Source organism: Sebastes fasciatus, chromosome 16, assembly GCF_043250625.1.
Source record: "Sebastes fasciatus isolate fSebFas1 chromosome 16, fSebFas1.pri, whole genome shotgun sequence".
Lineage (NCBI taxonomy): Eukaryota > Metazoa > Chordata > Actinopteri > Perciformes > Sebastidae > Sebastes > Sebastes fasciatus.
In genome coordinates, this window is record NC_133810.1 from 31839587 (window position 1) to 31863745 (window position 24159).

General features: G+C 44.3%; 2 protein-coding genes across 2 annotated transcripts in view; both read left to right on the forward strand.

The window, feature by feature from the left end:
- The window catches only part of LOC141752673 (protein NLRC3-like), a 782294-nt gene that overhangs the window by 201995 nt on the left and 556140 nt on the right, over nt 1-24159 (forward strand). The window lies entirely within an intron of this gene.
- Nucleotides 9986-21279, forward strand: LOC141752522 (uncharacterized). Its single transcript, XM_074610525.1, has 12 exons — nt 9986-10250; nt 11016-11240; nt 12381-12503; nt 14181-14236; nt 14552-14740; nt 15164-15210; nt 16662-16879; nt 17221-17486; nt 19145-19363; nt 19487-19631; nt 20242-20259; nt 20476-21279. The coding sequence occupies exons 1-12, from the start codon at nt 9986-9988 to the stop codon at nt 20814-20816; spliced, it is 2112 nt and encodes a 703-aa protein (XP_074466626.1). The 3' UTR covers nt 20817-21279.

Genomic DNA, 24159 nt, shown 5'->3' on the forward strand with positions numbered 1-24159 from the left:
TGAAATATTATAATAAAGTAATATTCCTCACTCTGGGTAAAAAGAGGTTTTCTGCTGCAGGCTGTGAAAGAATCTGAGAGATGGTTTTGTTAAAGATAAAAAGGTCTGATGTAAAGAGCGGCGACCCGAGGGGAAGCACCGAGAGACAGGAAGTCATTAGACTAAGAGGTCAGGAGGTCACAGTAATAATTACAGTACACAGATGTAATGTTTGGCGGTACGTACGTCGGTGTTTACTACTGTTGCCAGGCAACCTACTCTCCTCTTCGGTACCACTCGTTGACTTCTTGCTGATCCACTTGATATCTTGTTTGTACGCCTCATGGCGTTTCGGAGCATACTGCAGCGAACAACGCTCTGAGCATAAACGCCTCTGTGTATGCTCGTAGCGTGCTCGCCATCTACGCAGGCCCTCGCCACGGCGTCTCACGTGAGTACAAACAAAGCTTAAGAGTTGCTAGTGCAGCAACAAGGATGAGAACCCTCACAGCCAAATTACCAGAGGTCCTTCTACTGGGATTCAAGGTATCTCTACTGGGAATCGACAAAAAGCCAGCTGATAATGCAAAGCAACATTTTACAGTCAGTCAGCAATGTTGTTACAGACGTGTGAATTTACAGTCGAGTGAAAAGTGTAGTTAGTTGTGTTTTCTTTTGATGTGTGTTGGATCTAGACTAATGACTAGTTCTTTCCTTTAATGTAGGACCAGAACATGATTATCAGCAGTCAGTTGTAGTCTTCATGGTGCAGATATGATGAGAAGCATTTCATTCTGATAGATTGATGCTAACTCAAAGAACGGACAATTATTTTAAACTTGTTCTATAACTTTTCTGACTGTGTTGATCTCTACAGGATCAACAACATGGAGGTCTACAGAGCTGCCAGACACAACGAATGTGAGTATTGAAACAACTTCCCCCATTCATCAAACTATTGTACATTTGTGACAGGCAAGAATAATGCAAGAATAATTAATTTTTCAGGCATAATTCATTTATTTAGAGAAAAGCTAATTTCTTTGTTGTCTCAGTTATTACTGTATTATTTTCAGGACATGTCATTTAATTTTTGGATGTAAATATGCATAAAAACAGGTCACTGTAGAGACTATGCAGCACATATGCTGTGAACCAGAAAGAGGAATAATGCAGATAGGTGATGCAGATCCTTGTGTGTGTGGGTTGATTTTGCGTTGATCTGTTGGTAATGCCTCGGGGTTCCAGTAGGGGGATCGCGCTCCTCTTCCTCACTCAATACAGAGACGAGTGAAGGGAAGAGCTGCGTGTGATTCATTCATCCTTCTCTCTCACTATTTCCCCTGTTTAAGGGGCACAACATTTGGAGGCACCGCTGAGATGTTTAGCTTGAGGATCATCACTGAGCTACAAGTGGAATCCTCTGGTTGATCATTTCCTCAAACAACCCAGGCATCGGAGAAAGGAGTTGGCAAGGCGGTCGAGGTGATCTTCAGACAAACATCGGCGACTTGTATCCTGAAGTGAGCAAAGTGACCACTAGGGAGCAGCAAAGAACCAATTGAGTCAGATAAACCCTCGTTTCACTACTTCTGCCCGCTCCTTTGATAAAATGGAGTCTGAATTCGAGAAGCTAGAGCTGGAGATTAAAGGAGCATTATACAAACTGACTGTTGAACAACTGATTAAAGTGTGCAGTGAACTTCTGATTTCTGGACCAGGAAAGGAACATGTGACTGGTAAAACACGCAGTCAATTAATTTCACACGTCATGAGGTACCTTGAACGGGTCCAATTGGATGATCGAGAGGATGAAGGTTTGTCAGAACTTCTTAACATTCAAGACATAATAGACAAAATCCAAATGGCAACAAACCTAACTGAGAGTTAAATTTTGCAACAAACTGACAGACAGGAAAACCTCCAGAAAGAGGTAGAGGAGCTAAGACTGTCATTACAAGAAAAAGAGAATGAAATGCATGACCTCATGAACATAAGCATGAACCCCCCTGCCAGTTCCAGCACTCCAGCAAAGAACATGGCGCTAGCACCCCCTAACAGCTCTATGTGGCGCAAAGACTTTAAGATGGCAGGCCAAATAGGAGAGCCAGGACAAAAAGATAAGCTAACCTTTTCCAGTCTGGCCAGACAAATTGAAAATGGGCTCAATAAGGGCTACCCAGAGTCAGAGATCATTGATGCTGTAATCCGCGCCATCACACCAGGCCTGATGTTAAGGAGTTACCTTGAGGGGAAGGAAAAACTTACGCTGCCCACCCTCCGCAGAATTCTCAGGTCTCATTACCAGGAGAGAGGTGCCACTGAGTTATATAAACACCTCACTTCTGAGGTCCAGAGCAGTAAAGAGACACCTCAAAATTTCCTGATAAGGGCAATGGACGTGAGACAGAAAATTCTGTTTGCTTCTCAGGAAGATGAGTCAAACTTAAAATATGACCCAGCACTAGTCCAGAGTCTATTCATGCATACTGTCCTGACTGGCCTACAGAATGACAATATCAAAAGTGATCTGCAGCCTTACCTCCTGCAGACAAACACCTCAGATGAGCTGCTGCTGGAGAAACTGAACATTGCATGCACCAATGAAAAGGAGAGACAAGACAAAAAGAAACATGCTGCCCCATCACGAGCAACAAATGTGAATACAGTCCAGGCCAGTGAAGTTCCAGTGGAAAAGAAAAGCACCACCCAGCAAAACACAGCCACGTCACTTCCTCCTGATCTGCTGACCGAAATCAAAGAAATTCGCTCTGACATGGTGCTGTTGAAAGATCTGAGAGCTGAAATCTCCCAAATCAGGGAAACCATCCAGAGGTCCACACCTGCGCCCCCACAGTATCCCCCACCAAGCAGAGAACCAGCTAATATGTCTGCCCCTTATCCAGTGTTTTCACCCCCACAACCCTCACCTTATAAAGCTGAGTCAAATGCCATGCCAGTGTACCACCAGCAGCCACCAGCAGCAGCGCAGGAGTACCGACCAGCATTCAGACCTACGCAGATGAGGGAAACAGCTCAGTTCCAACAAAGGTTTGCACCACAGCGAAATTACCAAGCACCACGCCCCCGTCCTAGATGTTATGCTTGTATTCAAGCAGGCGAAGATTACTGTCAGCATTGCTTTAGATGTGGAAGCAGTGAACATTTCAGGGCAGGTTGCAAGGCACAGAGGGTAGTGGAACCCACTAGAAGGAGCCCTTTAAACTAAGGGAGGTTGCTTCCACGGGACATGGAGCAACCGGCAACATGGATAAGTCCCAACGTTGTGCAAGTTGCAAAGAAGAAAAAGACAGTGAGGAGCTAAAATGTTGCTCAATTTGTAAAACCACACTGTACTGCTCAAAAGACTGTCAGGAAACCCACTGGCCTGCACACAAAAGACATTGTAAGCCATATACTGTTATGTTCTAGTTCCCAAAACGTGGACTCAAAAGCAGCACACCACGAGAGTCTTGAGTGAACAAAATAATATTTATTTTAACAAGCAAAGGTTCCAGTTTGATCCAGGAGCAGGGTGCAGGAGTGAGCAGGCAGGTAGGTAGCAGCCACAGCTGGCAGGTAACAGACCTGAGCACAGAGCAAACAAAAACACGAGATAAGTCCAAGATATCCAAAACGAGAGCAACAGCAAAGACGAGAGCCAAAAATATTAGTGAGCCTGATTTAGTTTACTATACCACTGTGGGTGACGGAACGATCTGGCGATGAGTTGCAGGAAGACCGGGGTAGATATACTGCTGGTGATTGGGATGATTGATTGCAGCTGCTCCTGCCGTGCCTGCCCAGGAGGAGGGGGAGGAGGAAGGCCACACCTCCCGACACACTGACAAACCAGGGAAAACACACAAGATACAAAAGGGCAGGGAAACAGAGGAAACAAAAGGAAACACTAGCCTACAGGCAGTGCTATCATGACAGTACCCCCCCCTTAATGAGAGCCTCTAGGCGATCTACCAGGTTTCCCAGGATGAGCCTGGTGAAATTCCCGAACCATCCCAGCATCTAGGATGCGGGAACGAGGAACCCAGGAGCGCTCCTCTGGACCGTATCCCTCCCAATCTACCAGATACTGATGGCCCCGGCCTCTACGTCTAACATCCATCAGTCGTCTGACTGAATAAGCTGGCTGACTGTCAATGATCCGGGCGGGAGGAGGGGGATTGGTCGGAGGGACCAGAGGACTGGTGAGGACCGGTTTTAGCTTAGAAACATGAAACGAGGGATGTATCCTAAGAGACTTTGGCAGGATGAGTCTGACAGTGGTAGGATTAATAATCTTCTCAATTTCAAAAGGTCCAATGAAACGGGGAGACAGTTTTCTGGAGTCAGTCTTCAAAGGTATATCCTTGGAAGATAACCACACTCTCTGACCTGGGATGTAGACGGGAGCCGGGGTCCTGTGACGATCCGCGATCCTTTTGTTCCTCTCAGCTGTCCGAACCAAAGCAGCCATAGTCTCCTTCCAAACCTTGCGGCAGCGTTGAAGGTGGTGTTGCACAGATGGCACAGCCAACTCCTCTTCTTGTGCTGGAAACAGTGGGGGCTGGTAACCTAATGAGGCCTCAAACGGAGATACCCCAGTGGCAGCAGAAGAGAGAGAATTATGTGCATATTCAATCCAAACTAACTGTGTACTCCAAGAAGAGGGATTAGTAGCAGCAACACAACGTATGGCGGATTCCAAATCCTGATTAGCCCTCTCAGACTGTCCATTCGTCTGAGGATGGAAACCAGAAGACAGGCTGACAGTGGCTCCAAGGGCTTGACAAAAAGACTTCCAAACCTGAGAGATGAACTGAGGACCACGGTCCGAGACGATGTCCACAGGGATACCATGCAGGCGAAACACATGGTTTGTCAATAGATCAGCTGTCTCATGTGCTGAAGGCAGCTTGGGAAGACCAATGAAATGAACGGCCTTGGAGAACCGATCAACAATGGTAAGTATCACTGTTTTACCATTAGAAGGAGGAAGACCAGTGACAAAGTCCAATGCGATGTGGGACCAAGGGCGACCAGGTATGGGTAATGGGCGGAGCAACCCCACAGGCGGCCGATGAGATGTCTTTCCCCGGGCACAGACTGTGCAGGCGAGGACGTATTCCTTGACGTCCCTCTCCATTGTGGCCCACCAGAAGTGTCGTCTGAGGAGTGACAAAGTCCTACTCATCCCAGGATGGCAAGCGAACCGGGAAACGTGTCCCCACTGCAGGACCTGGGAGCGAACTGACACAGGAACAAACATTCGATTAACGGGGCCAGTGCCTGGATCCGGTTCTCCACGTTGAGCCTCCCGAACCGCTGACTCAACCTCCCAGGTTAACGTCCCCACCACCAAGGCTGCCGGCAGAATGGTGTCTGAAACACTTGGTGACTCCACAGATAAAAACTGCCGGGATAACGCGTCAGGCTTGATGTTCTTGGAACCAGGACGGTACGTAAGGGTGAAGTCGAATCGACCAAAGAATAACGCCCACCGAGCCTGGCGGGAATTCAGTCGTTTGGCTGACTGGATGTAGGCAAGATTCTTGTGATCAGTCCATACAATAAACGGAACCTCCGAACCCTCCAACCAGTGTCTCCATTCCTCCAGGGCCAACTTCACTGCCAACAACTCACGATTTCCCACGTCGTAGTTGCTTTCAGCTGGAGACAGGCGTCGAGAGAAGAAAGCACAGGGATGTAGCTTCTTATCGGGTTTGGAGCGTTGGGAGAGGACAGCTCCCACACCAATGTCCGAGGCATCAACCTCCACGACGTACTGAAGAGAAGAGTCAGGTTGCACCAGGATGGGTGCGGACGTAAAGCGGTCCTTTAATAAGGCAAACGCCTGATCCGCCTCAGGAGTCCAGCGAAAAGGAACAGCAGGAGATGTGAGCTTGGTCAGTGGAGCAGCAATTCTGCTGTAATCTCGGATGAATCGACGGTAGAAGTTGGCGAATCCAAGAAAGCGCTGCAAGAGCTTCCTGGAGGAAGGTTCGGGCCACTCTGCCACCGCCTTGATCTTGTCCGGATCCGGCCTCACCTGCCCACTCCCAATGATGTAACCGAGGAATCCAACAGAGCTGACGTGAAACTCGCACTTCTCCGCTTTCACAAACAGTTTGTTCTCCAGTAGTCTCTGGAGCACTTGGCGCACATGAAGCTGGTGTTCTGCGAGATCAGAGGAAAAAATTAAAATGTCATCCAGGTAGACAAACACAAACCGGTCCAAAAAATCTCTCAAAACATCATTAACCAGTGCTTGAAACACTGCAGGGGCATTAGTCAGTCCAAAAGGCATCACTAAATACTCAAAGTGACCCAATGGTGTGTTGAATGCTGTCTTCCATTCATCTCCCTCTCGAATCCGTACCAAGTGGTACGCGTTCCGCAAATCTAGCTTGCTGAAGACAGTAGCTCCCTGTAGAGGTACAAAAGCAGAGCTGATTAATGGCAGAGGGTACTTGTTCTTCACCGTGATATTGTTTAACCCTCGAAAATCAATACACGGGCGGAGAGTCTTGTCTTTCTTGCTCACAAAAAAGAATCCTGCCCCTAGAGGCGAAGAGGAAGGTCTGATGATGCCTGCAGCTAGAGAGTCATTTATATAGGTCTCCATAGCACCTCTCTCAGGACGTGACAAGTTGTACAGGCGACTCGAAGGCAGAGTGGTACCAGGTAGCAGCTCAATAGCACAATCATACGGACGATGAGGTGGTAAGGATAACGCTCTCTCCTTACTGAACACCTCACCGACCTCCTGATATTCAGGGGGCACAGTAGACAAGTCAGGAGGAACACAGGACGGAGGGGCAACACTGATATCTACAGGTGGTAATGCAGACTGCAGGCACGAGGAATGACAAAAACTACTCCATCCCATAATCTTACTGGTCGACCAGTCGATCTGGGGGTTGTGTAGCTTTAACCACGGGTGTCCGAGAACAAGAGGAGTCATAGGGGCAGAAAAAACAAAAAATTGTATTAGCTCACGGTGGTTTCCAGACAGAATGAGAGAAAGGGGCTCAGTGCGGTGAGTTACTACTGCTAAGAACTTTCCGTCTAAAGCACAGACTCTGACAGGAGACTCAAGGGGTTCAATGCTGATGCCAGCCTGAGAGACTAACTCAGCATCTAAAAAACTCTGCTCGGCACCGGAATCAATCAACGCTAACAAGGGCAAGGACATGTTACTCATACACAGTTTAGCAGGTATTTGAGTACGAGGTCTAGTGTTGGTGGGGACATCAGACTTACTCACCAGTATCCCCACAGCTACTGGTGAGCCCGCTCTTTTGGGCGGAGAGGACATGCAGCAAGGAAATGTCCGACTTGACCACAGTAGATACACTCACCCGCTCGGATTCGTCTCTGACGTTCAGCGGGAGTGAGATTAGCCCGGCCCACCTGCATGGGTTCATCAGAGTGAGCAGAGGAGCTGGGACCGGAGCCGTGAGTCTCTGACGGGCCGGAGGCAACTCTCGCGAGAGTTGTCTCTGACGGGCCGGAGGCAACTCTCGCGAGAGTAGGAGTCGCAGCAAAGGGGTTCACGGGAGTGTGGGATTTGTAGTTCTTCTCCCGGCGTCTCTCCCGCATACGGTTGTCCAGTCTTATAGACAGATCAATAAGAGCATCAAGGGAGTTAGTATCATCACGGACAGCAAGTTCATCCTTTAACTGCTCACACAAACCGTGTAGAAAAACTCCTTTTAATGCCTCGTCATTCCATCCTGCCTCCGCAGCTAGAATCCGGAACTCCACAGAATAATCCGCCACACTTCTTGGACTCTGTCGTAGGTTCAGCAAACGTTTAGCAGCATCTCCAATACATACAGGGTGATCAAAAACCTTCTTCATTTCACTCATGAAACAATCATAGGACACAGAATTTATCCCTCCTCTTCCCAACATTGCTTCAGCCCAGTCCAGTGCTCTCCCTCTTAACAGTCCCGTAACATACGCTACCTTGGCTTGGTCTGTGGTGAAGGTGACTGGTTGTCGGGAAAAAACCAGAGAACATTGGAGCTGGAATCCTTTGCATCTCCCCAAATCACCGGCATATGGTTCAGGTGGGGGAACAGGTGATTCTCTGAGTGGCTGAGGCGGAGGAAGAGGAGGCAGAGCGGGGGATGGGGCTAATTGGCCTGAAATTGTCTCCAAACATTTTCCCATCTGAGACATCTGGTTACCCAAGGTTTGTTGGGTCTCCAATAAACCCTGAAGCAACTGGTGATGGTGTGACAACAAATCATCATGGCTGGAAACAGCACTCTGCATCGAATTTGTGTCTGCTGAGTCCATCTTGTAAGGCCAGATCGTTCTGTTATGTTCTAGTTCCCAAAACGTGGACTCAAAAGCAGCACACCACGAGAGTCTTGAGAGTGAACAAAATAATATTTATTTTAACAAGCAAAGGTTCCAGTTTGATCCAGGAGCAGGGTGCAGGAGTGAGCAGGCAGGTAGGTAGCAGCCACAGCTGGCAGGTAACAGACCTGAGCACAGAGCAAACAAAAACACGAGATAAGTCCAAGATATCCAAAACGAGAGCAACAGCAAAGACGAGAGCCAAAAATATTAGTGAGCCTGATTTAGTTTACTATACCACTGTGGGTGACGGAACGATCTGGCGATGAGTTGCAGGAAGACCGGGGTAGATATACTGCTGGTGATTGGGATGATTGATTGCAGCTGCTCCTGCCGTGCCTGCCCAGGAGGAGGGGGAGGAGGAAGGCCACACCTCCCGACACACTGACAAACCAGGGAAAACACACAAGATACAAAAGGGCAGGGAAACAGAGGAAACAAAAGGAAACACTAGCCTACAGGCAGTGCTATCATGACATATACATGTTCAAGTATTAAGAAACAGGCAACACTGTCATCTGAGAAACCCAAGGGCAAGGAAAATAGTGCTCCAGAGAAAACACCTACTGTAAGGGAGTTAGTAGGGAAGAAGTGCCTCATCAGGTGTTTCCTGCACAAACTCAAAACTCAGGCACTTTGGGATACAGGTTCACAAGTTTGTGCTATAGATGAGGTATTTAAAGGGAGACACTTACCTGATGTGCCGCTAAGGGATGTAGCTGAACTTGTTGACCCTCTTGACCCTTTACAACTTGAAGCAGCCAACGGGACAGACATGCCATACAGTGGTTGGCTCGAAGTGTCCTTTAAACTTGCTGCTAATGATGATGAGTTGCTAATACCCATGCTAGTGCTAAAAGGCAGCCAACAACAATGTCCTATTATTGGCTTTAATGTCATTGGACGTCTTGTGCTGGACAGTCTGCAAAACCAGACAAAACATGGAGTCAAAGAGAAGCTTGTGAAGGCAGTAAAAATGGCTTTTCCTCATCTTAAGAAAAACAAAGCAAAGACCTTTATTAATGCTGTGAGTGTAGGACAGATGTGTGACCATAATGTAAGAACAGCAAATGAGAGGGTGAGTGTGCCTAAACGTAGCTCCGTTCAAATTGAGTGTCGAGTACAGGCCCCAGCTTTCAAAGAGGATAAGACTCTGATTTTCGAGCCTCATGAAAACCCACAGTGGCCTGAAGGATTAGAGTTTTGTGATACTCTTGTGTCAGTGAAGGCAGGCATGGCCCCAAAAATCATTGTTAGTGTGCAAAACCCTACGAGTCATGACATTACGCTGTCAGGAAGGACTGTTATTGGGACTGTACAATCAGTCAGCTCAGTATATCCTGCAAATATATTTAAAACAGACCACCTACCTACTGCGTCCATTCACCATGTCAAAGCCCAGAGCTCCAGTGAAAGTGCCCCTGTCCACGAACAGTGGGATCCTCCTGTTGATTTGGCTCACCTTGATGAACACCAGAGACCAATAGTCAGCCAGATGTTAAGAGAAGAGTCAGAGTCATTCTCCAGGTCTGATGACGAGATAGGCTGTGTGAAAAACCTGCAAATGAACATTTCGCTAAAAGATGCTGAGCCAGTGTCAAGAAAATATCTCTCTGTTCCAAAACCCTTATACAAAGAGATGAAAGACTACTTACAGGACTTGATAGCACAAGGGTGGGTTGAAAAGTCTACATCTTCCTACTCCTCTCCAGTCGTCTGTGTGAGAAAAAAGGATGGCACTCTCCGCTTATGTATCGACTACAGGGAGCTTAACAGGAAGACTCACCCAGATCGCCACCCCATCCCCAGAGTACAGGACATTATGGACAACCTGGGAGGGAACACCCTCTTCTCACTGCTGGACCAGGGCAAGGCATACCACCAGGGGTTCATGACCGAGGACAGTAAGCATCTCACAGCTTTTGTGACCCCCTGGGGCCTGTATGAGTGGGTCCGAATTCCGTTTGGGCTTATGAATGCACCTGCAGCATTCCAGCGCTGCATGGAAGAGTGCTTGGAGGGCTTAAGGGATGAAATATGTGTGCCATATCTTGATGATGTTCTTGTGTTTAGCAGAACATTTGAGGATCATGTCAGTGATGTTAGAAGGGTGCTGCAACGACTGAGAGGGCACGGGATAAAACTGAAGCCCAGAAAGTGTGACCTGTTTAAAGCAGAAGTACGGTACCTTGGAAGAATTGTGTCTGCTGAGGGGAACCGGGTGGACCCTGCCGATACTGCTGCTGTCAGGGCCCTGAAAAACAAACATCCAGGTACTGTTGGTGAGATAAGAGCAATCTTGGGACTATTAAGTTATTACCGGCAGTATATCAAAGATTTTTCACGTATTGCCAGCCCCTTGTATGACCTGTTTAAAGCACCTGTAGGAAACGAAACACTGAACAACACAAAGAGGATGTGGCAAACAAAACGAAACAGCAGAGGAGTTCCATCCAACACACCCATTAAGTGGACTGACATGCACCAGTCAATCTTGGAACAGTTGATAGACTGTCTCACTCAGCCTCCTGTTCTAGGCTTCCCAGAGTTTTCACAGCCATTCATCATCCATACTGATGCGTCCAACCAGGGACTAGGTGCTGTATTGTACCAAAGGCAGAATGAAAAGCTTCGTGTGATTGCTTATGGCTCCCGTACTTTAACTACAGCAGAGAAAAACTACCATCTACATTCAGGAAAGTTGGAGTTCCTAGCCCTCAAGTGGGCGGTCACAGAAAAATTCCGTGATTACCTGTACTATGCACCATTCTTCACCGTCTACAGTGACAACAACCCACTTACCTATGTACTGTCCACTGCCAAACTGAATGCAACAGGGTGTCGATGGGTAGCAGAACTGGCAGATTTCCACTTCACAATCAAATACCGTCCGGGTAAGGAAAACATTGACGCAGACAGTCTGTCCAGAATGCCTTTAGATATGGAAATATTCATGAAAGAGTGTTCAGAGGAAATATCACAGGATGTGATTGGAGCAGCTACACAGGCAGTGGAAAGTCAGGATGAATCCAGTGCATCATGGTCCATGGGTGTCTCAGTACAATGTGCAGCAATAGCTACAGACACGCCCCTCATTCCACTAACAGCAGGACAAATCAAACATGACCAAAGGAATGATCCCACTGTCGGACCAGTGATTCAGTTCAAACTTGCAGAAAAACGACCATCAGGTCCAGAACTCAAACAACTCAGTTCACAGATCTTATGTCTCCTTAGAGAGTGGGATAAGTTGGAGATTTCTGAGGGTGGAGTGTTGTTCAGGAAAACTGCAAGCAGAAAACAACTGGTCCTTCCAGAAGCACACAAAACTACAGTGTTAAAAGAACTTCACGATGAAATGGGTCATCAGGGTGTAGAAAGGACTACATCCCTGGTACGGGACCGGTTTTACTGGCCGTATATGCAACGGGAGATCGAGGATTATGTCATGAGAAGATGTGTGTGCCTCAAGCACAAGAAGCCAAGCCATGGGACAAGAGCACCACTGACGAACATTGTAACCACTCAACCGTTTGAACTTGTTTCAGTTGATTTCTTGCACCTTGACAAGTGTAAGGGTGGTTATGAGTATATTCTTGTAATCATTGACCATTTTACACGTTTTGCCCAGGCTTACGCCACAACTTCCAAATCAGGCAAAACAGCTGCAGACAAGATCTTTAACGACTATGCACTGAAATTTGGCTTCCCAACAAGAATACACCATGATCAGGGTGGCGAATTTGAAAACCAACTGTTCGCTCAACTGAAAAAGTACTGTGGAGTTGCTGGGTCGAGAACCACTCCCTACCACCCCCAAGGGAACGGACAGGTAGAGCGGTTTAACCGAACACTGCTCCAGATGTTAAAGACCCTTACAGAGAGACAAAAGACTAACTGGAAAGACTCACTAAACAAACTGATTTATGCGTACAATTGTACTCGCAGTGAAGTGACTGGTTTTTCACCTTTTAACTTGTTGTATGGGCGCTCTCCACGGTTGCCAGTTGATATGTTGTTCAACTTGACCTCAGAACAAGGAGACAGTAATCATCATAACTACATGGAGAAGTGGAAGCAGGGCATGGAAGAAGCGTACGAGATCACAAGACAAAATGCTCACAAAGCTGCCATGAGAAGCAAGAGACACTATGACAGTAAGGTGAAAAGCTCAGTGCTACAGCCTGGTGATCGTGTTTTAATCAGGAACATGACACCTCGTGGTGGTCCAGGAAAACTGAGAAACCACTGGGAGGATACCATCCACACAGTTGTGCGGCAAGTGAGTGAAGATATCCCTGTTTATGAACTCAGACCTGAGAAAGGAAAAGGGAGATCAAGGGTTTTACATCGTAATCTTCTCCTCCCATGTGACCACTTGCCACTGGAAACCCCAGTACAGCCACGCACAAAGAAGAAAAGTGTGGAGAGAAATGAGGAAGTGGAACAGTCAGAGGACGAGGAAGATGATGAGTATCATCTTGTGACACTTGAGCAGCAATCCAAGACATGCACACCTGAGACAGTGAATCCTGTGTGCACTAGTACACCTGTGGAGATTGAATGCATACACTACTGCACTATACAAGATAAAATGTAGCAGGATTGTTAGTCTGAAGTGGTACTAAGGATATATTTTGATGGTATGCTCTTTAACCCCTGTATTTGCACTGAAGGTCAAAGGTTAGCATGTTGAGGACAACATCTGTTTTGAGGGGGAGTATGTGACAGGCAAGAATAATGCAAGAATAATTAATTTTTCAGGCATAATTCATTTATTTAGAGAAAAGCTAATTTCTTTGTTGTCTCAGTTATTACTGTATCGGTTTCAGGACATGTCATTTAATTTTTGGATGTAAATATGCATAAAAACAGGTCACTGTAGAGACTATGCAGCACATATGCTGTGAACCAGAAAGAGGAATAATGCAGATAGGTGATGCAGATCCTTGTGTGTGTGGGTTGATTGTGCGTTGATCTGTTGGTAATGCCTCGGGGCTCCAGTAGGGGGATCGCGCTCCTCTTCCTCACTCAATACAGAGACGAGTGAAGGGAAGAGCTGCGTGTGTGATTCATTCATCCTTCTCTCTCACTATTTCCCCTGTTTAAGGTAAATAACGTCCACAAAGCACTATAACGTTGTAAACACATGTTAAGAATTCGCTATACGTTGTTGTTGTTCATTATAGAGGAAAAGTGCACATGTTGTACTCTGTATTGTGTTTTAAAGTTTCTAGCTAACGCTGTTGATATGTAAGCTAGCTGTCGGATGCATCGTGGTCCCGTCGTAGAGTCCGTCTGGTTACTTTGTCGGCGGCATTTAAGCTAGGCTGTTACGTTCATATATGTGTATGCAGTTGTTGATTTTATAACATTTAAAGGTGAATTCATGTGTCTAAAAAAGTTAAAAAGCTAAAAAGTTGAAATACATTTCATAAGAGAGACTTCATGCTGTATTTGAATTAAGAACATTTAGAAACAGTTAAAAAGATAATTTAAATGGTTTAGAGAAAGTTAAAAATGTAATTAAGCCATGATTACTGTGGTCCAGAAACTGAGTTCTGATGTTTAAATGTATGAGTTTTGTTTACATTGCATTACATTTCAAATGTAACTCAATACAGAGACGAGTGAAGGGAAGAGCTGCGTGTGATTCATTCATCCTTCTCTCTCACTATTTCCCCTGTTTAAGGGGCACAACACATTCACATCTGATCTTAAAATCAGAATGTCCTCATTGTAAAACAAAACTGTTACTCAGTTCCATCTTTGTTCCAGATGTTAAGATCACGTCTATTTGAACAATATTCATCAATAACCTCTTTCACTTTCAGGTGACTCAGATGTCAAACTGAATGAGGGAATAAAGCTACCTGAGGACGAGGAAAAGGTGAGAAAGGAGCAGTTGTACGGTGTGAAATCCTCCAGTATGAACCATGGAGGACTTTACTTGGACATTTATCAAGGATCTCCCGCTGAAGAACTGTAGTGTATTACACCTGCAGGCAGACATTCATTTAATGACTTAGACTGCATTCACCTGCAGAAGTTAATAGTGTGAAGTGAAGATCACTGAACTATCATTTATTTACTAAACTGGGCCTCTGAGCTCTCGTCACTGGCAGGACCACGATCAGTCCTGGTGCTGGTACTGGTACTGGTACTGACACTGGTACTGGTACTGGTGCTGGTACTGGTACTGGAGCTGGTGCTTGTACTGATACTGGAGCTGGTGCTGGAGTTGGTGCTGGTGTTGGAGGTGGTACTGGTACTGGTGCTGGTAATGGTGCTGGAGCTGGAGCTGGTATTGGTGCTGGTATTGGTGATGGTGATGGTGATGGTGCTGGTGCTGGTACTTGTGCTGGTGTTGGAGCTGATACTGGTGCTGGTACTGGTACTGGTACTGGTGCTGGTACTGGTGCTGGTGCTGGCACTGGTGCTGGTACTGGAGCTGGTGCTGATACTGGTGCTGGTGCTAGTACTGGTGCTGGCACTGGTGTTGGTACTGGTACTGGTACTGGTACTGGTACTGGTGCTGGCACTGGTGCTGGTACTGGATCTGGTGTGTTAGTAAATCAGGAGCTAAATACATGGTGATTATTGAGAGCCATGTTCTTGGTGTAGTTGTCCTTCTGTGTAGTCTTCTCTAACACACCTCACACTGTCACTCCATTGAAGTCATTTCCTCTCTGACTCATACAGGGTGCTTGAGTTGAGTATTGACAGTGTGGCTCTAGTATTTCATCACTTTATTAAACACTAAGACAAGTTGGTATTTCTATTAAAATAACTAATTCTGTTCCTTTTTTGATTCCAGGCTCCAACATCCTTCTCACCTGAGCAGACAGCTGGATCTCCATACAGGTAATCGTATAAACTCTGGACCCAGAGTGTGTCATATTGATTGCCAGAAACTATATTTAGTTTTGGACAAAACCAACTCAGTGTGACAGGGTGGCTGGTGCTAGCCTGCATCGGTCACACACAGGATCCACACCAGACATGGACTTGGCCAGCTTTACTTTAGACCAGTGGAGACGGTGTGAAACCTTTGACCTGGATAATTGAATGTCGTCAGGAAATTGAAGAGGAATGTACTCTATCTGAAGCCTTCTTCTAAACTTCATCAGGAAACCGTGTCCCCAAGTCTTCCTCCCACTGAATCCTTCACTAAGTGGAAGGTTCCAAATGATGAGAGTTTAATAAGGAATGAACAACACCAATAGAGCGCCGCTGAAAAATCTACGGAGTGGTCTGGAAGTCTTTGAAATGTAAAATGTGTAGGAACCCTGTAATAGACGAGGCCTTGCTGTATATAGAACATGATCTAATGTAAGGCACATTGAACAGCAAGTTGGTATATCTGAATAGTTTCAACCCAAAGGCATATCATATTCTATAGATATAGAGAACTAAAAATCCCCATAAAGAAAGAATAATATATAGTAGGGCTGTCGAAGTTACCGCAAAACCGTTTTAACGCCACTAATTTCTTTAGCGCATTAATGCAATCGATCTTTCAGAGGTTGTAGTGGGCTCATATGAAACTCTAAAACCTGATGAATCCATCAGTACCAACCATGTCAGACTAGCTCGTCATGAAGGAGGTTAAAAAACGCTCCAAACTTAAGCTACATTTTGGAGAGGAAAAAAGTGTCATGTCCATTTTCAAAGGGGTTCCTTGACTCCCATGTTGATAAGAGTATTAAATACTTGACAAATGTGATTAATTTGCGATTAAATATCTGAATCGATTGACAGCCCTAATATATCATAATAATTTGTGTTTAGGCTCAGGATGCATTCAAGATTATTTTGACTACTTTATATGATATATGGACATACATACCAATATTGTAATAATGTCTTCATTAATATGTTGATTTTAACATATCACCAACCCTGAAGGGTGTTAAGTCTCATCTGTCAAGGTCAACAGATGCAACCCTGATGATACATAAGTGATAACGTTCTTTTTAAAACAGGCTTTGCCTCTTAAAGAGGATTCTGTTTTTCCTTCAACAGGTTTGGGTTGAGGTGGCAGCAAACTAACGAACTCTGCGCTAGCATCCTGCCCAGGAGCAGGCCGTGGTTCAACCTCAACATCAGAAATTAGATTTCAACATGGAGCTGTTTGGCTCCAGTTTATAAGCACAGATAAAGATGTGGATGGTGGTGATATGTCCCACCAACTTTAAAGAAAGCATGTCATATCCCAACCGACCTCGTTTCCTTGCTGAGGCCTCGACTAAAAGAGAGAGACTAACAGGCCAATAAATGCTGGTTATATCAGTTTGTCCCTCTTTGTCCTACAGCTTCAGGTGTCCTGGTCCAGGTGTGTTCCAGTGTGATTTGACTGGACTGGTGTTTGTCATGGCTCAGGAGGCGGAGCTACAGTACAGAACCGTCCAATGGGATGAGAGCTTCCTCCAATCAGCTGGCAAAATGGCTGCAGGGCCGCTGTTCAACATCAAGTGTTCTGAGGATGCTGCTCTCCGTCAGCTCCACCTCCAACACTGTGACACAAAGGAAGGTGAAGACATTGTTCAAAAGTAATCAGTAAAATTGCAAAAATGTTTATTAATGTGAACTTTGTTGAGATTAGCTGCATTCGGTGACGTGTGAAAATATATATATATAAATGTAATGGATTTTATGCACAACGCTAAATGCACACATCCACACAGATCACACGTGGAACAGTAAAATAATAATGAATTCAAAAATAGGAGGTAAAGAATAGAGGTGAAGTGGCACATCCTCGGGATGCTCCAGAGTTAGAGGCAATAGATTGTGGCAAGTGGTAAGAAATGAATTGGGTAGATGAACCTGTTGGCATTAAAACAAAAGTTGAACAGCTCTTTGCTTTCACAGCATTGCTCTGTGACGGCCTGTTGTCTGTCGCTCACATCTCTGATGATGGAATGAGCATCTTGGAGCCGCTGAAGATTACAGACACTCATGTGGTTGTGAAGATCTCTCACCTCTCTGCCTTTGGTCTGATCTGGGATCCGATTCTTAGGATTCAGAATCTCATATGGCCGATAAAGGGCCAAGTTCTGCTGTTCCTCCGACAGCATACCAGAACACAACAAGTACTCAATGTCTTACTGCTGACCAACAACGTCGATGTAACCGAGGTAAAGCCATCTGTCATATGTGCTGATCATCAGCCAGAACTCAGCTATTTCCACAAAGATGATTCCTGTCAGTCACACACTGCTTCTTTTATTTATGAACCTCATGCTGTGGTAGGAATCTAAATCAATGTGAACTGTAAATCTTCAGATTGTGCTTTTGTTTTTAGTTTTTCCTTCTTCTGTGTTTTGCTCTCGGCGCTGCCTTTCTGTCTGCCATTGTCATTCATGATCCTTCCACCAGGTGGTGTAAATAGTAAACAGTGGTCTAAAGGTACGGTGGCCATGAGAGCTCAACAAACTGCAACTTTTATAGAACACAAGCAAAGAGACTAAATTTAATTGTGTTTTACAAGCAAATTAAGAAAACATCTTCACCAATTTGACAACAAATCCTGTAAATAGGGAAACAACCAAATACAGAAAGCTGCTGCAAGAAGCACAGACGACGAGGGAAACTGTTTCCAGGGGACACTAAAAAGTGATGCACACGGCTGCGACACACTTGTCGCATCAGTGGTGTTGGATAAGAGGGACATGCTCTTCAGTGGTTGTCCTCTTACCCCCCAAGACAGATCAGCCTTTGTTAGAACTGATTGATGCCGGGTCCACACTACGTAGTTTCATCACAGCAGACCTGCGTCATTAACATTCGCCGCCGTCGCATCATAATGACGGAGCCTAAAGTGAAGGAGCAGTCAGATTCTCTGAACACCATGGTTGTCTTTTCCTAAGTCCTTCTGAATTCTCCTTCTCATCTTTCCTTGATCTCATGACGTTTCCATCGAGGTCAAGGAGAAGTGGTCAGGAAAAGACGTCAGGACGTCATTTTTTGACTTTTGGACTGCAGCCCTGGTGACCCGTGCCGTTCTTACTCCCTTGTGAAGTGCATTAAGGATGCAAAATGCTCCGTGGCAAAAAGATTCCTGCAACTAAACCAGAATAAAACTTAGGTCCTTATCTTTGGCCCTGCAGACACAACAATCAACCCTCTTGGGCCTCTGTCATCGAATGTCAATTCCCACCCAAGAAATCTGGGTTCATCTTTGTTATCTTTGATTCAGGTTTAAAATCTGATCAACAAAAGATCTCACAAAATTCAAATCCTTCCTGTCTGAAAAGGATCATAGTTCATGCTTTTATTTCTTCCAGCCAGACAGCCTGTCTGGTTTAAAATGACTCATTACCGGCAGCAGGAAGAGAGACCATATCTCCCTGCACTGGTGTGTTGGCTTCTATTCACTGGTTACCAGTGAAGGACAGAGTTGATTTTAAGATACTTTGATTTCTTTTTAAAGCTCTGTATGGACTGAAACCAGTTCCCCTATTCCACCTCCAGACCCCTCAGATCTGCTGACTCCACGCTCCCAGTTAGAATCCCGGGCTGATTGGGCTCTTTAGGTTGTTGGCCCTGAATGGAGGAACAGTTTCCCCCTCACCATTACATCTTCCTCCTCCGTTGATAACTTCAAACCTGTCTTAAGACCCGTCTCTTTTCTTTAGTCTGTCAGTAGTCACCTTGAAGACTGGTCACACACTGTTTTTATTTATTTATTGGATGCTGTCATGTTTTGGGGATTTTAATCCAGAATTATTTATTCTACACTTTTATTAATTTACTTGCATCCTCTTAATTATTTCTGTGTTTTATTTCATTCTGATTCTCATCGCTCTGTGAGGCACTTTGGTCAACATTTGTTGTTTTTAAGTGTACTCGACAATATGAGCATAAACGGCATATTAAAAATGTTCTGTTTCTGAAGGTTAAGGCCCGACAAGGACGTGCTACGTACATCCCGAACCCTGCCAAGTGTCTTTTCAACTTTGGTCAAAGTTACAGTCTCCACTGTGAACCTGGGAGCTTCACAATACAACCTGATGTGAGTCAAGTCGCAGAATTATCATCAATATAATTTTGGCTGCATGTTGAAAATAGATTCACAATTAAGAAAGTACCAGATAAACATTTTAACCAGACTGAAAATGATGCTTCTGGTTTTCAGTGTGAACCATTTGACTCAGATTATGGACCAAATTATCATCCCACATTTGAAGTTTTGATGACTACAATCCCAGAGAAAGTGACTTTGACGGTCAAGGCTCAAGAGAGGACAGACCACGTCTGGAGACGTGAAGTGTGTCTGACAGGTAAAGATTACCTTTTATTATTTTGATCAGTTTTGAGATCAGGATTATTTCTCATTCGCTACGAACACATTACGTTACACTACTCTACCCACGTCACCATGTGGATACCCGACGGTACCATATTCTCACAGCGACATGAACATCTGGAATGAAGCTAAGTGGTGAGTGAGAGCGGTGTGAAAATGGTCCCCTTTGTTTCATGTATGTATCATAACAACGGCTTGTATATCCTCCGTCCTCGCTCCTCCTGTTTCCCTTTCTGAGTGATGGATACAGACTACCGCCGCCTGCTGGTGTGGAGAGTTATTTCCTCTCGCCAGGAGCAGAACGTACGAGCTAACTGACCGCCGGCTGCCGTCTTTGTGGTGTGTTCGAGTGCGACTTGTCGGCCAAAACAAAGACAACACGGGGAGAACATGCACTCACCACAGAGAAGAATCATGAAACCAAAACATATAAAATATGAGTGTCTCCCTTTTGGTTTCTGATTTTGAACACAAAACAACTGATTTACAGAGCAGACATGTTGCTGTACAGAAACATGACGTTTCATTTCAGTTGAATTGCTCTTTAAAAGTCATTGTTGTTGTTTTCCCCGGTTATCTCCCAGATCTAACAATGGAAATCCGTCTGAGGAACGTCCCAGCAGAGGACCGCGTCCCACTAGAGGACAGCATCCCAGCAGAGGGCCGCATCCCACCAGAGGACAGCGTCTCACCAGAGGACAGCGTCCCAGCAGAGGACAGCGTCCCAGCAGAGGGCCGCATCCCACCAGAGGACAGCGTCTCACCAGAGGACAGCGTCCCAGCAGAGGACAGCGTCTCACCAGAGGACAGCGTCCCAGCAGAGGGCCGCATCCCACCAGAGGACAGCGTCCCACCAGAGGACAGCGTCCCAGCAGAGGACAGCGTCCCAGCAGAGGACAGCGTCTCACCAGAGGAGAGGCTGCGGTTGGTTCGAACAAAGTTTGTAGAGGGAATGTCTGATCCTAATCTGAACAAGCTTCTGGATGAACTCTTTCAGCGTCGCGTCATAAGCGATGGTGAAATGCAGTCAATCAGAACAAAAACCAAGAGAGATAAAGCACGAGACCTGATCGACACGGTGCGACTAAAGGGAACTGAAGCCAGCTCAGTTCTGATCGCTGTTCTCCGTAAGGTGGATCCGTGGGTGTTCAGATCTTAGGCTGAAGCAAAAGCAAGAAGCTGGAGTGTGATGATGAATCTCTATAATATCTGGCTGTTTCAGAGACTCACATCACTTATTGATATCTTTAAATGATAAATCCCGTCGTGGAAGCCTGTGTGGACTTTCACTCTGAAGGTGATTCACTGAAGTTTGGAGGAAAAGTGAATTCATTTTCAAGCTCTTGTGGTTTGGTCTCAACATTTTATAATCATTTACTTGGGATAACTTCCGATGTGTTGTTAGTGATGAAGACCTGCGATAGAGAGCTCCTGACATTCCTATATGTTTTGGGTCTGCCTTCTTATTGCTAATTTTTGGAAGCTATTAATTAAGTTTTAATTAGTTAACGTGATAATAACGTGCTCCTTTTTCCCTGCTGGGTTTTTGGTTGTTTGGTCATTTCATTCGTCAGTAGACCTTCTGTAACTTGTGCCTACAATAAAGATTTCATTTCACACTGTGATGGAACCAAAGTTGGACTCATTGGATGGATGTTGAGCAGTGAAACTATTCCATTAAGAGATGGTGTCTGCAAACATGAACTAGAACAGACAGATGCTGTTATTAAACGAGACCGCAACTGAAACACAGATAGGAGCTTCTTGTCTGTGACAGTTGTTCTAATGCAACAACTGTAATTAACAGTGTGGACAAAGACCTTTTAAAGGCAACGACAAGACTTTGTTCTCTTATCTGGAACAGATGGTGCCTTCAGGTGAAACTGGTGAGCTCGTGTTTACAACACGGGAAGTCGTGTACACCATGTGTGCGTGGCGTTCAAGTGGTTAAGTGGTGAGAACGCCGCTGCTAAGCAACGGTAATATTAACGTTACTGTCGGCGTCCAGAAGCCACAAATCATATTTTCACATATGAATCAATATTCTGTTTCTGTAATGTCTATTTCTCTCCTCACATGTTCTCAGAATCATCTTGTAGTGATCAAGTTGAGGAGATACCAAGCCCCGCCCACCAGCCGGAGCACAGCCAATAAGAACGCTCTCTCTCTCTGAACTGACCTGTGATTGGTCAAAGTCTCCCGTCATGAGCTAGATTTACTAAAGTCTGAAAACAGAGCCATGAGGAGGAGCAGAAGTCTAGTTTTCTCTCAGAACACTTGAATCACAATATGCTGAAAGGTTATTATGGGATTTTTTTCCCAATGATGCCAAAAATATTGTTGCCTACTGAAACTTTAAATTGACTTAAATTGTATGTCGTTTTTGGACAAAAGCATCTTCCAGATAAATGTCATGTTGTGTCTTAAGAAATAAAGCAGTTGCTTTATAAAACAGAACAACCGGTTGCATTGGCCGACTCACACCGTCGCTACTGGTTTCCTTTCCACAGCTTTGTCGTGTGTTTAGTTTCAGACATCTTCTCTGATTTTTCGAACAATTTTTGGATATTTTTCAATATTTATTTCACATATTTTAATTATAATTTTTGGATTTTTTTTCGGATATGTTTTACATATTTAAAAAAAACAAACGGATATTTTTCACATATTTTACTAATAATTTTTGTAAGTTTTGAGGATATTTTTCACTAATAATCTTCAGACATTTTTCGGATATTTTTCACATATTTCTGAATGTTTTTTCATGCTTTTAGCTTGTAGAAAATCCCCTTTACAAATAGATGTTTAGTTTTCACATATTTCATATTTTTCACACGATATTTCGGATATTTTACACATTTCTTGGATTTTTTTCACATATCTTTTCAGACATTTTCACAGATTTTTAGAACAATATTAGGATATTTTTCACATATTTTTCTAATAATTTTTGGATCATTTTTTTTCCCAAAACTGTGTGCAGCATATGGTGAAACATGTGGTGTGTGAATGCTACTGTTCTCCTCTTCCGCCTGAAGTCAAAGTGATGAAGAAGTTCTCAGCTCAGCGGCTTCACCGTTAAAGTTCCCGTCTCAGTTGAAGTTTTCCAGCAAATTGGTTCGTTAAAGGGTTCATTTCATTTCTGGAGGCTTCATGTGCACGAAACCACCTGGTGGTCAAAGAGTGTAAAACAGGCAGATATGATCTGAACCATGTGATCTGTGATATTCTGTATTTAGAGCCAGTAAAGGCTGTTGGGAATGACTATAAACAATGAAAAAATATATATATTACCATGTAATCCATTTATATCTATATAATATATAATGTATATGTTCTAGTAAGTATATTATGAGTATATAACATACAGTACATGTATAATAAACTGTAATTGTTTTAGGAGTAATGCATCTTATGTGTGTAAACCAATCCAACTGGTCAATAATTGTATTGTAGTGTGGTGTAATATAATAATGGCAGGAGGGGTAATGTTAGTGTTCTGTGTTATTGGTTTAACCCAGGGGTCAGCAACCTGCGGCTCCGGGGCCACATGCGTCTCTTCAGCTCCTCTCCAGCGGCTCTCTGTTGATTTTTAAAAAATGGAAATGAATAGCTGTTTTTTTTGTTTACATTTAAGTTTTTATTGATCATTGTTGTAGGTCTATGGTACGACGGCACGACGGAGTATTAGAGCCACATTGAGGAAGAAAAATAAATCTGAGATTTAGAGAATAAAGTCATAATATTATAAAGTAGTTATTTTACGTGATATTTTCTTTCTCATGAAGTTATGACTTTATTCTCGTAATATTCCGACTTTATTCTGTAAATCTCAGATGTTTTTTCCCTCAATGTGGCCCTAATACTCCGTAGTACATTGTCTCTTTGGCCCTCACTGCATTAGACTTATATACTATATACTTAGACTATAAACTGTGTTACCTTCATCACAATGATCACATGTTTTGCGGCTCCAGACAGTTTTTATATATATTTTTCTTTTGCCTAAAATGTCTCTTTTGATAGTAAAGGTTGCTGAGCCCTGGGTTAACCAGTGAAGATCTGAACCACAGCCAAAGAAATGGTCATTACCCGTCTGAGAATAGGACATACAGGATTAAACCAAACACTCCATAGAATAGGCAAGCACCCAACTGGACTATGCACGCACTGTAATAAACCAGAAACTGTCAAGCATGTTCTTATAGAGTGCAGCAAATATGACAAAGAAAGAAGGGAATTGCTATCAGGAGTAGATGATGGAAATATTACAATCTGCTAGGAAAGACCTCTAAGAAAGAACACAATCTTCTAATTAATTACTTAAAGGGCAACAGGAATAATGGAGAGAATTTAATTATTATTATTATTATTATTAATAATTATACATTTTTATTTTATTGTTTTTGTTCTTTTTTTAATTTATTTATTTATTTTATTATTATTATTATTATTTTTGTCAATATTATATTAATTGTTTTTTTGTTCATTTTGAAACAACA

Bases quoted from the DNA above. Each gene is read 5' to 3' on its own strand.
- LOC141752522 (XM_074610525.1), top strand. From the start codon at position 9,986: ATGAAAGACTACTTACAGGACTTGATAGCACAAGGGTGGGTTGAAAAG. The intron at 12,504-14,180 runs GTAAGGTGAAAA...TTTCACTTTCAG, and splicing joins AAGCAAGAGACACTATGACA to GTGACTCAGATGTCAAACTG. The intron at 14,741-15,163 runs GTACTGGTACTG...TTTTGATTCCAG, and splicing joins TGATACTGGTGCTGGTACTG to GCTCCAACATCCTTCTCACC.